The following is a 15,867-nucleotide window of genomic DNA, read 5'->3' as shown; positions in this document are numbered from 1 at the left end:
CTTGACCTCCTTATTGCAGAGTAGTCAAGAAAATATTTCCACTTCGTTACTGAGGAACTGGTTGACTAGTACATTTTATACTGCCACGCAGGGTTCAAGTATTTCCTGTGATTAACTGCTGTGGCACAATGAGGAGCCTGTGTGAATATTCAAGTGTTGTTGCAATGAACAATTAATCATAGAAAATGCTGCAATCGTTCAAAACAAAATGAAGGGGCACCACAGACAAGATCGTTGCAAATCACAAAAAAGGTCGCTCTGAATTTAGCGCCGTTTCTGTCCCACCATCTTCCTTGAAGGAAACCCCAGGGTGGATGCCAGGAATTAGCAGGGGGCGCCTCCTCCACCCTAAAGGTATCCGGTCCCTAGGAAGCAGTCTCAACAAGTCCCTTCCACGCAACTGCCTCGGTGCCCGATGTCCTGGAAGTGGAGGGAATATTGGCGCCACGGCAGCCTCTGTCTCTATGGACTGCTGCCGACACCCAAGTGGCGCGAACACACCTCAATCAGAATCAGCTCATTTCTCCTCCCACTTCAATGTAAAACCGAACCGGACTGAAAACACGGCCTGCGGGCAACTCTGAAGCTATCCAAATGAAATGTTCCAAAAGCAGCCAAAGGTCCAGCGCATGTCATGTTTAATCATTAGTAATGTAATCAAGCCCTCACGTTGTGGAATTTATAAGCCACGCACCGTGATAAGTTATCTATGTAAATTAAAATTTAATTGTAGGCACCTCGCCTCTATATTAAACCACCCTCTGCCAGCGAGCTTTCTGTCAGTTGCCATTGGATTGTGTGGGGAGCCTTAAGCAGCCAGGACCACCATGAAAACTTTAACTGAGAAGATCTCTCTCACAGGTTAGATTTTTTTCTTTCCCAGCTGTAGTAACTGTACCTAGTGTTTGTGTCCAAGGGCAGGGGAGAACGCCTGGAGTTGGAAAAGATTGTTGGATGCGGTCCTAGCTTCCCCAGCCCTTGACCTGGTGTTAAAGAGCTGCTTGTAGCGGTTCTACGGAAGGGGGGAATAGGCTGAGAGTGAGTGACGGATAACGAAGCTTCCAGATTTGCCACGTCGAAAGTCAGCAGGGCTAATAAACTGAACGTTGTGGGAGGAAATACTTGCTCGGGAGTGTGTGATTTGCAACTATTTCAGTTGCCGAATTGACCTTTCTTTTGGATTTGATCTGAACTATAAACATGATTCGTCCCGATGTGTTTTACACTACAATTAGAGTCCGTGCAAAACTTCTTTGTGTTTCTGAAGTGAGCACTCAGTCCTGGTCTAATCTGTGATTCTGCCTGTTTTACGAATGAAGTTTTGGTACCAGGGATTTTGTATGAGCCGCTCAGTCCCAAACTGTAATTCCAGTTTGTGAAGGGTCCCTCACAGATTCTGGGAGGACCTGAATCAGTCATCAATTGTAACTTTACAAATTGTTTTAAGGAACAGAAAGTTAGCACCAGCTGGTATTTACAATGGCAATTTTTTCTCCCCCTGAACATTCCTCTATCATTACTAGCCATGTGACGACACCTCCTTACCCCACCCACCCCCCTTCCGTCCAGTTCTGCTTCATTCTGTCGACATTGAGAAGATTGAACTACAGTAATATCTGAAAATGCAAAGAAAAAAACCCAGCTAAGTTTGATGCTGCGGCTAATATCGTTGAACATATCGCGTGTGTGTACGCACACAGTCGGCACATTTCACAAAAGTGCCCAGGAGCTGTTCTGCCGTTATTTGGGCACTGAGGGGTGAGCTGATAGAGAGCGGGTGGTATTGTAGCACTGGGGGGATGTTCCCAGCCATTCGCGACAGTTCTGGAAAAAAATAGCGAAGTTTGTGCTGGCTGGTGTTTGCATTCGTGTGACGCTGGCGTTCCGGGAGGAAGCCCGGGGTGAGTGAGTGAGTGATAGTGACAGGCTGACTCAGAGAGAGAGAGAGGTCAGGACCGCCCGGCTCCGCTACATTGCTCACATACCACCGCCCCCAGACCAGTCTCCTGTGTGCATACTGTATATATATATCCAGCCCAGAACGCACTCGCTGCTTCTCACAATCTGCAAACTCTTCCTGGGCACGGATCGTACCGGGACTATCAGGCGCAAACCTCCCCCATAAAGCGATCAGCTTGTAAACCATGACTGTTAAATCCAGTTCCTCGGGATCTACTCTTACTTATTCCAAAATGAGAGGGGTGGTCGCAATACTTACTGGTAATTTTGTTTTCCTATCACAGGATTTTAATTTGTTAATATTTCAAATGATTGCAAGTTGCAATTGTGCATATTTGGATTTTAATATTCCCAAATTTTAAATTTTAGCAATGCACTTTATTCTGGAGGTCCATTTAAATGCTGATCGTAAATGGATTTTTAAACTTGCAAAGAAAGCAGCAACAAAAGAAAACGAAACGACTGAAATGATTCGATTGTTCCGGTCTTGCTCCATTTTTTGAGCTTCCCATTCTTAGCCGTTGTATTGTTTTATTTACAGCTTTTATGAAACAAAGGCGAATGGGACTGAACGATCTCATCCAGAAAATAGCAGCTTCTCAGTCCTACGCCTGTAAACAGTAAGTATCCCGTGCCTTCCTCTATCACTGAATACTTGTTGCATGGGCCCCGGACCCCACTATAGACGAGGCTGTCAGGAACGTCAGCTGGATGTGAGACTTTTAAGGGGATGTTGGGGAGGTGGGAGTAATTTGCCCAGGAGCCTGCTGCTTTGGCTTAACTTGTGTACAATAGTGCCCCTGTGTGTACCGAGATGTCGCTGGCTGGTTTTCACCCGTTCAAACGAAGCTTTGTGTTCCTGAAAATCACACTCTCTGATTCAGACGGGAGTGCCCGCTCGTGGACAGGCTCTGAAATCCTGCGGGAGGTCCTGAACCGGGCTCTAATGGGGTTTGTAAATTTTGTCTTTAAACAGCACAGAAGTGCCAGCCATGTTACACGTCACTCCTAAAGAAACCGAAGCGAATGGGGACAGCGCGTCTCCTCCGGTGAGTATGAAGATCATCAAAGGATCTGATTGTTCTTTCTATGAACTCCTCGCCAGCGAGTTAACTTGTTTTCTCTGTGACTTCTCTTGCAGCCCAGCCCAATGTCAGCCCAGATCAACCTTGGTCCTTCCTCTAACCCCCAGTAAGTATCAATGAACCTGGTCTTGTTGCAGTTTTAAACAATCATTTCTGGTCTTCAGTGGATTGGATTTTACTGTTCATTGCAACGTTTCATGATGTTTTGCATTCTCTCTCCTGTAGGGCAAAGCCAAGTGACTTCAACTTTCTAAAGGTGATTGGAAAAGGAAGTTTTGGAAAGGTTTGTAACACTTTTTTTTCTAAAATGAAAGAAGTGCAAACGATAAAAATCATCTTTCTTTTCATACTCAGTTTCTCCAAATAAATAAATGGCTTTTATTTTAACAGGTTCTCCTAGCGAAACACAAGTCTGATGACCAGTTTTATGCTGTGAAAGTCTTGCAGAAAAAGGCAATTTTGAAGAAGAAAGAGGTACAAATAATTGACACTATTTAGCCATTCTGAGACTTCTTACTGAATTGGGGATGTTGCAAGGGATTTTCTTCTCCTGTAGGGGGAGTTTTCAGCTACAAACTAACTCGATCAAGCTTGCCATTTTAAAAACAAAAAAATATATATATTCACTTGAGTTTATGACTAATTTCTCTTATTTTTCCATTTTAAGGAGAAGCACATTATGTCGGAGCGCAATGTTCTGCTAAAGAACGTGAAGCACCCTTTCTTGGTGGGGCTGTACTATTCATTCCAGACAGCTGATAAACTCTACTTTGTCCTGGATTACATAAACGGAGGCGAGGTAAATCACAGGGGACTAACTGCAGCATCAGATTTCCTGTCCCAAATGGCAACCATGTGAAAGACATTTATTTTAAAGGGAAAATCTAGCAGCGGATGTAAAAGGCAGTCCTTAGGACTGTAATTAGCTGCTGAGTGGGAACTATACATAGTTGTGGGAATGGGGGGAGGTGAGCTGGTTTGATGATGGGCTGTAACAGGACACTTCCTCCTACTGTTGCTGTCAAAAGGGTGCCCTACCGGATTATTTTCCCAATTTTAATTTTTATGTTGGTTTGCTTTCTTCTGTAGTTGTTTTACCACCTCCAGCGTGAGCGATGTTTCCTGGAACCAAGAGCAAGGTTTTATGCTGCTGAGATTGCCAGTGCTCTGGGTTACCTCCATTCTCTTAACATTGTTTACAGGTTAGTGGATATGAGTGAAGAAACCAAACTTCTGATTAAGTTGTAAAATATTATGTTAATATCCTGAAGGAATAAAACTGATTAACAGATTTGTTAATTGTCCCACACACTTTATTCAAGTCACCAAAACAACTGAATTGTAAGTAGCACTCTTCTTTTTATTTTGCAGAGATTTAAAGCCTGAGAATATTTTACTTGATCGCCAAGGACACATTGTTCTGACTGATTTTGGTCTATGCAAAGAGAACATTGAATCAAATGGCACAACATGCACTTTCTGTGGCACACCTGAGGTAAGTAAAACACATAGTCTGTGGATCCCAGAGGCCATTGTGTGAACTCTACTTATATCCCATCACTAGTCCAATCTTTATCTCCTTTAGAAAAGATTTTAAACTAATAATGCTTGCAATGTGCATGTACTGTAAGATAAACCAGAAAATGTTGATGCCCTTGGAGATACAAAGATATATTAAGGAAGAACTAATTTTTCATCAGTGCTTCTTGAAGCAGCAGGAAACGTTTAACCAGTCTTGATTAAGTTAGCAATGTGTTTTTCTTATTACTGCTATGTATGGTAGTAGTATTCTGAATAAGCCACTGCTTTTGAAACCAAATATCTTCAGTGTTGCCAGTACCAGCCAATAGCTGAAAATGTGTTGCTGGAAAAGCGCAGCAGGTCAGGTAGCATCCAAGGAACAGGAGAATCGACGTTTCGGGCATAAGCCCTTCTTCAGGAAAGTACCAGCCAATAGTAAAGATCTGATAAACACTCAACAGCTGCACTCATGCAATCCTGACCATTGACAATTGTTAGTTTGGTTCCTGCTTGTGCTGTAGAATATGCCCAGCAGTATACCCGGGTATAAAGTCTTTAGAATCAACTCTAGCTATATATGTGCAACATAAAGCTGCACTTTTTAATGGACTGTAACGTTATTAATAACAGACTTTTGTAATGGAGCTTGTCTGTCCTATGTGTATTGTATCAGAGTTTTGTGAAAAAACACATTGGCTTAAATATTCCTTTGATTTATTCTGTTACAGTACTTGGCCCCTGAGGTTTTACACAAGCAACCCTATGACCGAACAGTTGACTGGTGGTGCCTGGGTGCAGTTCTCTATGAGATGTTGTACGGCTTGGTAAGCATCATCTATGCATCTCATCTATGCATTGCTAAGCATACAGTCAAGATGTTTCCTTGCTTTATAACGTTAGAGTTTATTGTGAATTAATAATCTTTTTTCTGTGTTTTGATTTAGCCGCCATTCTATAGCAGAAACACAGCTGAGATGTATGATAATATTCTGAACAAGCCACTACTTTTGAAACCGAATATTTCCAATGCTGCTAGGGACCTGCTGGAGGGCTTGCTGCAAAAAGACCGAACAAAACGTCTGGGTGCGAAGGCAGACTTTGTAAGTGTGTGTTTATTTTCTTTTGATTAAACTATTTTCCTCCTTTTGGCTATACAAAGAAGCTACCTGTTGAGAGTAAATGTTTGCACCTTGCATTTCTGAAGTGCTGATTCTGAGATGGAATGCTTTGAAAAAGGGCTTTCTATTTGGAGTTAACCGGTCTCTTTCATTCTTGTCACCATCTGAGTAAACGTAGTGAGCCATTTGAGTAAAGCATGTACTTTTAAAACTGGATGGGATTCATGAACCTGGTCGACTGCTGTGCTCCTTTGTTTTGAAGCCAAATAAGTTACTTCACAAAATCAGTCTATTCTCTATTAAAGTCCTTTTTTAGTCATTTTGACTGTTACATCCTCTCTCTACAGCTGGATATCAAGGCCCACATCTTCTTTTCTCCGATAAACTGGGTTGATTTAAATGCCAAGAAGCTTACGCCTCCATTTAATCCTAATGTGGTAAGTAATTAATTGTTCACAGAATTGCTCCACTGTAGTAGATATGATTAATGCAAAGAAAGCAACCCAAGTTTGATTATTCACGTAAATTAGTGAATCACATCTAAAATTACAGCAAGAATATAAACTGAATAATAATTCTCTATACCTTTTTGGCTATTGTAGAGTGGACCTTCTGACCTGCAACACTTTGATCCAGAGTTCACAGAGGAACCAGTTCCAAACTCCATTGGTAGATCACCTGATAATGCTCTGATTACTGCCAGTGTTAAGGAAGCATCAGAAGCTTTCCTGGGATTTTCATATGCTCCACCGCTCGACTCCTTCCTGTAGTGAATCAAAACATTGAATCGCCTGATGGGGTTCACCTTAACTGAGCTCTAAGCTCAGTTACCAAGAAATGGAACTTAGCTTGGAAGGAAAGTTACACATCTCATTGGCAGCTGCCTGGCCTTCTATTCCATTTCTGAGATGATTCTGAAATGTTCAAGGAGCATTTGTTGCCGTGTGGATCTTGGAAGGTGGCTTCAACGTGCCGTGTGGCTACACACCAGAAAAAAAATCCATTAATCAAAGGGATAGAGAGAGAATTTTTGTCACCCATCCATCATTTCAAGATCTTTTTATTTAAACCTGACTTGAAAACAATGATTGCCTGAAGTCTGTTTCAGTACACGTGCCTTTAGCAGTCAGCAAGTCCGAAGGCATTGGAGTGGTCATGTTCAAGGGTTGTGACACAGTATATAGAAATGTGAACAATGGTGCAAGTATGGTTCAGTCTGGGCCATGGGCCTAATGATTTCTGTGGTTTAAACATTGACTTGAGAGATTCTTATCGACACAGCAGATCCTGCACAATGGGGTATATTCATCACATCCGCACAAGGAAGACAAAATGTTGTGTCGCAATGCTGTCTCTATTTAACTTAACATCTCCACCCATACAAATATACACAATTAATCTCTAAAATAGTTTACTACAATATGCTTGAGGCATTGCTGCTATAGGTAGAACTATAAATTGTTTCTAGGACCAAAATGCCCCATTGTGCTGTCTGTCTTAACTTCCAACTGGCTTCTATGTGCTAGTAACCTTGTATGTATAAAGTAACTTCATTATTGTCTCTAACATTCCAGATTTTAATGGTTATCCCATTTCAGCTGTGCATATGTAAGGAAATCTGTACGTTGTGATCTGTTGCTGCACTAGTTTTAATGTGTATATTTAAGACATTACCAGTAATGTAAATGATTTTTCTGTAAAATAGATTGTAATTTTAATTTGTTTTGAAATGTACACATTCCTGAACTAAGGTTGAGTTTGCAATAAATGTGAAACTATTTTAAAAATATATTTACACTCAACCTTTGTACTAAGTTAAACTGATCCACCACTTTCAAATTTCATTGAGGAAGCAATCATGCATTAAACACATTCTCAATAGCGCATTCACTGTGCATACTCCTAAACAGTAAATTTACATTTCCTCCTGGGTCAGCAAAAGAGACTGGTAAACACCCAAACCTTTTGAAGGTACATCTCCATTTTCCTTGAGTTGCAAGAAAGTAGAGACGAGACGCACGTTTTCTGAGCGCGACTCTTTTTTAAATCTCTCTCAATGTGTTACTATTGTTTGTAGGTTCTGTGGCTTCCAGTGGGAATTAAAAGCAAATTTTCTCTCCCTGTTCTTGATATCCAATATTTCATAGGAAATCACCCTGAAGCCGATACCACCTGCATTGTCCACATCCATTGTGAAGACCAACACAAAATTATTCATTGAGGATTGTGCTCATTTCTTGTGTCCACACACAGAATGATCCCGAATGGGCCTTACTCTTTCCCTAGTTATTCTCTTGCTCTTCATTTTTTTTTAACTCTTTGGCTTTTCATTTATTCTACCAGAAAATGTTTGCTTTCTTAATTTCTTTTAAAAATTTCTCCTGCACTTCTTATATTCTTCTAGAGACTCTGCTCTTGATGTCTGTTATAAGTTTCTCTTGATCTTAATCCGAACATGTTTATCACTTAACATTCAAGGTTCTTTGGTCTTGTCCCATCATTTATCTTTACTGGGCAATATGGTGACACAGTGGCTCAGTGGTTAGCACTGCTAACTCACAGTGCCAGGGACTTGGGTTTGATTCCCGCCTCAGGCAACTGTCTGTGTGGAGTTTACACATTATTCCTGTGTGTGTGTGTGTTTCCTCCCACAATCCAAAGATGTGCAGGTCAAGTGAATTGGCCATGCTACGTTGCCCATAGTGTTAGGGGAATGGGTCTGGGTGGGTTACTCTTTAGACAGCCAGGTTGGGCTGAAGGGCCTGTGTCCATACTGTAGGGAATCCATTTGTTTTTATTTGCACAACCCCATTTCAATGCCTCCTATTGCTCTGACAGAAGAAATAGCTGCTCCCAACTCACTTGGGCCAAATCATGTCTTAATAAAATTAGTCATTCCCCAGTTTACACCTTTTTGTTTCCAGACCATCCTTATCCTTTTCCATACAAATCCTAAATCGAATTGGGTATGGTCATTATCTCCAAACAATGCCCTACAAATGTCTTCTAGCTGTCCAGTTTCATTTCCAAATGTTAGGTGTAAAGCTGTTCCCTCCGTCATTGGGCTTTCTACTGACAGGCTGGAAAGAAGTTCCCTTGGATGCAATTTAAAAGTTTTACTGATTTTGCACACTGAAATTATCTCAGTTGCTATTTAAAATTAGTTAAAATTCTGTACAATTACTGCCTTATTATTTTAACATTTCTCTAAAATTTGATTCACCATCTTTCCCTGACTCTTTAGGAACCTATAATATACACTGAACAGTGTGTTTGCCCATTTTCCCTTTTTACTTCTACCATTATGGCGTCATTTACATTATTGAACAGGCTTATGTGAAATCTCATAGTACCTATTGCAGATTCTCTACTCATATATCCTTTCTGGTGTTTTTTATTCATTTTGTGATTTGTGAGCAGTGCTGGCTGGCCAGCATTTATTGCCCATATACTATCCAGTTCATTGGACCCTCTGTCTTATACTCATAAATATCTGTAGAATGATCGGTACCCAACTATTTAAAGAAAAAATAAAATATCAGCATATACTGCCATGTAATTAAACATTCAGTTCTGCAACACATGCATGTTCAGTGCATGTATGCACACACTGAAAGCCACATTTATGTGCAACATATGTATCAATGTCCATTAGGCAGCTTGATGCAAACAGAGTAGTTAAATTTAAGGGGAATCTAGTAAAAGTGTATGAGCGAGAAAGAAATATGCTAACAGGGTGAGAGAAAGTAAGGTGAAAGGAGGCTCATGTGGGGCATAAACATTGTTTCCTGAATGGACTGTTTTGTAATGTAATTCTGGGAACATGCATATGGATGCATTTAAAATATGCATTTGATTATATTAGTTTTTATATAGACATTTGGTATAGTGATTTGTTTGTACATTTCAAAAAATTCTAACAAACACATTAAAAAAATTATCAACCAAAAATATAAGTAACATGTGAACTCATATGAGAGAGAGAAAGAAAAATACAACTGCTGTTGGTTTAACCTGAGTTACCATGCCTCAGGTGAGGGAAAGTTTGAGGAGACCATGCCAGGGCAGGAATTGACCTATGCTGGTGTCACTCTGCATTACAAACCAACCAACCAGCCAAAGTAAGCTAACTCACAACAGGAAAGGTGCTCCAACCATTGCTGACAAAAGGCAGAGAGAGGATGTGTGATTCAGACATAGACCAGATTCGAGGAAACGTACCTTCCACAGCAGTTGAGTTGCCACCACTCCAGGATAGTCCCAGAGACCTCAGAAATAAAAAAAAATGCTTTAGACACAAGTCTGAAAAAAAATTATGAAGGTATTAATAATACATTAGAAATAGGAATGAATACTAGACTGGTAGTCAATCAGCAACAAAGAGTATCTTCCCTTTGCACTTAGTGTGGAGAGGTAAGAACGTAAGGATGGACTGATGAACTAACCAATGACGTTACAACTTAATAGCAGAGGAAATGGAGGCAGGAGTAGTTTATCACTGAATCTGCTCCTTCCTTCACAAAGGCTGCTCTGCCACTTCTAACAAACACATTAAAAAAATTATCAACCAAAAATATAAGTAACATGTGAACTCATATGAGAGAGAGAAAGAAAAATACAACTGCTGTTGGTTTAACCTGAGTTACCATGCCTCAGGTGAGGGAAAGTTTGAGGAGACCATGCCAGGGCAGGAATTGACCTATGCTGGTGTCACTCTGCATTACAAACCAACCAACCAGCTAACTCACAACAGTTGCACTTTCTCATCCAACCCAATAGCCCTTGATTTCCATATTGTCTGCAAATATTATCGATCTCAGACTTGAAAAAACTCAGTATCTGAGCAACTAAGCTCTTTAGAGAATTACAAAAATTCACATATCTGAGTAAAGACATTATTTCCCATTTCAGTCCTAATTGGCTGACCTGTTATTCTTGGCCAATGTCTGATTCTGTCTAGTTCTCTGATTCAGAAGCATTAACTTACACTATTAGGGACTTGAGGGTTGTCTTTTGGTTAGAGTTTATGAACTCCACTGTAAATATCATCATTATGTTCTTATTATAACTTTAAACTAACTATAAAGTCCTGGATGTAATTCTTAAAATTAAAAGTGTACAAATGTTCATTAAGCATTTTCCTTTTGTAATTATAAACTGGGTGGAGGTGGATTTGCTGTAGTATTGGTGCCACCCTGTGGCTAATAGTTTTTAAACCATGAAGCATCAATCAAAGTAAGTAAGGCAAAGTCCCCATAATCCCACACTCTTATTAGAGAGAGATCACACCTCAGTAAAGAGAGAGATTAGGAAAGAGAGCTTATCATTGTAACCTCAGTTTAGATCAGAGTGGTGCTGAAAAACACAACAGGTCAGGCAGCATCCGAGGAGCAGGAAAATCAACGTTTCAGGCAAAAGCCTTTCATCAGGACTGGAGGCAGGAAACTTCCAGGGTGGAGAGATAAATGGGGACTGGGGGCAGGGGGGGGTAGGGTTGGGGAGAAGGTAGCAAACAGTACAATAGGTGAATGGTGGTGGGGATGGAGGTGATAGGTCAGAGAGGAGGGTGGAGCGGATAGGTGGGAAGGGAGATTGGCAGGTGGGACAGGTGATGGGGACGGTGCTAAGCTGGAAGGTTGGAACTGAGATAAGGTGGGGGGAGGGGAAATGAGGAAACTGGCGAAGTCCACATTGATGCCCTGGTGTTGAAGTGTTCTGAGGCGGAAGATGAGGTGTTCTTCCTTCAGGCGTCAGGTGGTGAGGGACTGGCAGTAAAGGAGGCCCAGGGCTTGCATGTCCTTGGCAGAGTGGGAGGGGGAGTTGAAATGTTGGGCCATGGGGCAGTGGGGTTGATTGGTGCGGGTGTCTCGGAGATGTTCCCTGAAGTGCTCTGCGAGGAGGCATCCAATCTCCCAATGTAGAGGAGACCGCATTGGGAACAACAGATATACTAAATGATATTGGTGGATGTGCAGGTAAAGGTTTGGTGGGTGTGGAAGGCTCCTTTGGGGCCTTGGATGGAAGTGAAGGAGGAGGTGTGGGCACAGGTTTTGCAATTCCTGCGGTGGCAGGGGAGGATGCCAGGACGGGAGTGTGGTTTGTTGGGGGGTGTGGACCTGACCAGGTAGTTACAAAGTGAACGGTCTTTGTGGAAAGCAGAAAGGGGTGGGGAGGGAAATATATCCCTGGTGGTGGGATCCGTTTGGAGGTGGTGGAAATGTCAGCGGATGATATGGTTAATGCAAAGGTTGGTAGGGTGGAATGTGAGGACCAGGGGGGTTCTGTCCTTGTTATGGTTGGAGGGGTGGGGTTTGAGGGCGGAGGTGCAGGATGTGGATGAGATGCATTGGAGGGCATCTACAACCATGTGAGAAGAGAAATTGTGATCTCTAAAGAAGGAGGTCACCTGGTGTGTTCTGTGGTGGGTCTGGTCCTCCTGGGAGCAGACACGGTGGAGGTGGAGGAATTGGGAATACGGGGTGGCATTTTTGCAGGAGGTAGGGTGGGAAGAGGTGTAATCCAGGTAGCTGTGGGAGTTGGTGGGTTTGTAAAAAATGTCAGTGTCAAGTCGGTCATCATTAATGGAGATGGAGAGGTCCAGGAAGGGGAGGGAGGTGTCAGAGATGGTCCAGGTGAATTTAAGGTTGGGGTGGAATGTGTTGGTGAAGTTGATGAACTGCTCAACCTCCTCGCGGGAGCATGAAGTGGCGCCAATGCAGTCATCAATGTAGCAGGGGAAGGGGTGGGGAGTGGTGCCGGTGTAATTATGGAAGATCAACTGTTCTACATAGCCGACAAAGAGGCAGGCATAGCTGGGGCCCATACAGGTGCTCATGGCTACCCCTTTGGTCTGGAGGAAGTGGGAGGATTCAAAGGAGAAATTGTTAAGGGTGAGGACCAGTTCAGCCAAACGAATGAGAGTGTCAGTGGAAGGGTACTGTTGTGGACGTCGGGATAGGAAGAAACGGAGGGCTTGGAGTCGCTGGTCATGGCGGATGGAGGTGTAGAGTGATTGAATGTTCATGGTGAGGATGAGGCGTTGGGGGCCAGGGAAATGGAAGTCTTGGAGGAGGTGGAGGGCATGGGTGATGTCTCAAATGCATGTGGGGAGTCCCTGGGCCAGGGGGGATAGGACAGTATTGAGGTAGGTGGAGATGAGTTCGGTGGGACAGGAGCAGGCTGAGACAATGGGTCCGGCCAGGTGGTCAGGCTTGTGGATCTTGGGGAGGAGGTAGAATCGGGTGGCGCTTGGTCCCCGGACGATGAAATTGGAAGCTGTGGGTGGGGGATCTCCTGAGGAGATGAGGTTCTGTATGGTCTGGGCGATGATGATTTGGTGATGGGGGGGCCCACATTGTAACCTCAGCCTAGTTGAGAATTGAACCTGTACTATGGTATTACTCTACATTTCAAACAGCTATCCAGCCAAGTGAGTTAACCAAAAGTAGACCTATGCAATGTGCAGTGGACTTGAGACACGGATCTTGAGTTTTACTGAGGTGATTAAGCTGAACAGCATGGGTAAGGGTGTGACAATGACCAACAATGTCAGTTACCTGATGGAAATGGTTAAAGTTTACCATGCTGCACAAAATCTTCAGCAGCCCTGGTCATGGCAAGGTGTGTCTATCCATTCAAGGATAGACTTCCTGTTGCATTCCAAACATTGTCAGCCAGAACCACCAACATCAAGCCGGTGTTCTACTCTGATCACTCCCCCCTGCTGGCCAACTGCCACAAGCAGGGAGAGCAATGGGCTAGAAAGGAGAGCTCACAGGGATTACACAGTTTGGAGATCTGTGAAGCTCTTGCTCGAATCTCCAGCAGACTGGTGGGAAATAGTTTTGAGTGTTAATGTGTGCAATAAAATAATTAATTGGCATATGAGATATTTAAGAATCTTCTGTCCTATATTCCTGGAATGAAGTGTAATGCAATTATTTCTCTTAGCTGCACTTTAATAGAGAGATTGAAGTGAGAAATGCAGTGTTTTCAGTTAAATGTGAGTTGCTACAAATTTTCTTGCCGCATCTCATATTTTTTGTGTACTTGCTGACTTACTAGCTCCAAGAACAGCAGATCAGGAAAGAGCTGATGTTTCAATAGGTTACATTGTCAAATCCCGAAGCCCACTACAGATCAAATCTACTGTGAAGGCACAGGTACCTGGGTGATGCCTATGGAGAGGCATGCCATCTTCCTCAGGAAGGTCCTAAATTACACATGGGATTTACAGCAAATGCTAGCCCTCAACCTGTGGAAGAATAAAAATATCTCTAAAGGACTGGCATCAAAGTCAATGATCCTCAATATTTTTTGTATCAGGTTCCTAGTACATTGGCATTGAGGGATGTTATCAACAAGTTTATCAAGGAGGTCATGGACGCATTATTTAGTCAAGCCACTTATCAATAACAATTACAAGAGAAGGTGACAGAACTCTATTAAATTGATGGCTGTCTCCGAGTCCAGAACTTCACTTCAGTGCTTTAAATAATTTGGATACGATCATATGTTTACCTCAATGTGGATAGTGTAGAATGATTAACACAACTGCAAAATCGTGGTGTACTTGTTTCAAACAAAACCAACTTGGCCCATCCTTACAGGCTCAATTATTGAAGTATCATTGAGTTCCATCTTATGCTTGGTCCCTCCTGTATTGTTGACACAATAAGCACAGCATTCAAGTGAAGTGCTATGTATTTGTTGTCTCTAGTGTGTGGTATTTCAATGTTAGCAGCTGTCCTTCTAGCTGAGCTCACTTATAGATGGAGTATGTTGTCTGAATGAAGGGTTTCACCTACAAATGTTGGGGTTGGCTCAGTGTGTTAATTTGTGAGATGCATGCAGTCTAACAAAATGGTAGCTCTTGATGATGCCTAATATCCATTATCTCCTCTGGCAAACCATGAGCCTCTGAGGCCTTTCGCTCTTTGAGTTGAGCTTCTGGATCTCTCCGCGAGGAGATGCAATGAATGATTTGTAAAACCAGACTCCAATCTTTTCTCGATTACTCTCAGTTGTACAACAGTTTTGATCATGCCTTTTCTATTAATAAAGCAGTTGGACTACAGAATTGAACTCACAGCTGATTGAGATTTATTTATTTTTAATCTTATCCTTAAGAGGATTAACCCTTTAATTGGATATCCCGCAAAATGGATGTAGTTCAATGAACACAAAATATTATGTTAAACCAGCAGACTGTTTTACTCTGGAATAATCACTAATATCTTATCCACAATCTGAGTTTCCTAATTGACTAAGAAGGTGAGACTGTCTTTTTGCCTGGTCCAGGGCAACCTCTGCAAAGAGACAAGGATCGGCTAGCTGAACCTCTAATCCAAACCTTCACATCGAATGGGAAACTCTTTCCCTAGGAGTGCAAACATTGGTTGTAACGTCAGCAGATCCCTCTGTTGATTGAAAATTATTTCAGCAGTAAACGCATGAACATGCTCCGAATATGCTCATACCCTGCACTATTTTAAGACTGATGTGATATGCTGAGCAAATTGGTAAATATCTAAAAATGCATATATGCATAAATTTAACAAGGTTGTTGAGTTTAGACAGTGAACAGTGAGGGGACTGGATAGGACAGATATTTGGAGGATGGGGAAGACTGTACAAAAATTGGAAATGTTACTGAAAGGCAATCGCGCTTGACAAATCTACTTGAATTCTTCAAGGATGTAATTAGTACTGTTGATTGGTGAAGCCAATGGATGTGGTCTATTTGGATATTCAGAAAGTTTACAGCAAGGCCCCATATAAGTGAATAAAATGTAAAATTGAGGTACATGGGATTGGGGATAATGCATTGAGATGGATAGAAAATTGGTCCACAGAAAGGAAACAAATAGTAGGAGAACATGGGTCTTTTTCTGAATGGCAGGCAACGACTAATGGGATACCACAGGGATTGCTACCAGAATCCCAACTAGTCAAAGTTTACGTTAATGACTTAAGTGAGGGAACCAAATGTAATCTCTCCAAATTTACAAATGATACAAAGCTGGGTGAAAGGGTGAGCTGTGAGGAGGATGCAGGATGTCACAGTGTGATTTGGACAAGCTGAGTGAGTAGACAAATGCATAGCAGATGCAGTATAATATGGATAAATGTGAGGATATTGACTTTGGTTGCAAAAACAGGAAAGGAGATTATTATTTGAATTG

The 15,867-nt window shown here is 42.1% G+C and overlaps 1 protein-coding gene across 8 annotated transcripts in view; it reads left to right on the top strand.

The window, feature by feature from the left end:
* Positions 1-7,472, top strand: part of sgk1 (serum/glucocorticoid regulated kinase 1) — a 96,772-nt gene extending 89,300 nt beyond the window's left edge. For 5 of the 8 annotated variants that reach the window (XM_072553928.1, XM_072553945.1, XM_072553937.1 and 2 more), the window contains 12 exons: positions 2,501-2,579; positions 2,936-3,008; positions 3,101-3,150; positions 3,270-3,327; positions 3,435-3,518; positions 3,712-3,843; positions 4,134-4,246; positions 4,416-4,539; positions 5,294-5,389; positions 5,510-5,665; positions 6,031-6,120; positions 6,286-7,472. In XM_072553928.1, coding sequence (XP_072410029.1) covers positions 2,501-2,579; positions 2,936-3,008; positions 3,101-3,150; positions 3,270-3,327; positions 3,435-3,518; positions 3,712-3,843; positions 4,134-4,246; positions 4,416-4,539; positions 5,294-5,389; positions 5,510-5,665; positions 6,031-6,120; positions 6,286-6,453 — 1,223 coding nt within the window. In that variant the 3' untranslated portion in view covers positions 6,454-7,472. Of the gene's footprint in view, positions 1-488; positions 862-1,635; positions 1,759-1,978; positions 2,221-2,500; positions 2,580-2,935; positions 3,009-3,100; positions 3,151-3,269; positions 3,328-3,434; positions 3,519-3,711; positions 3,844-4,133; positions 4,247-4,415; positions 4,540-5,293; positions 5,390-5,509; positions 5,666-6,030; positions 6,121-6,285 lie in introns of those variants that run through there. The other 3 variants (XM_072553973.1, XM_072553988.1, XM_072553962.1) reach the window with 3 other exon arrangements.
* Positions 7,473-15,867: the final 8,395 nt, after the last annotated feature.

This window comes from Chiloscyllium punctatum, chromosome 3 (assembly GCF_047496795.1).
Source record: "Chiloscyllium punctatum isolate Juve2018m chromosome 3, sChiPun1.3, whole genome shotgun sequence".
NCBI lineage: Eukaryota > Metazoa > Chordata > Chondrichthyes > Orectolobiformes > Hemiscylliidae > Chiloscyllium > Chiloscyllium punctatum.
The sequence above is the reverse complement of the archived record's forward strand: the minus strand, read 5'-3'. Positions and strand labels throughout refer to the sequence as shown.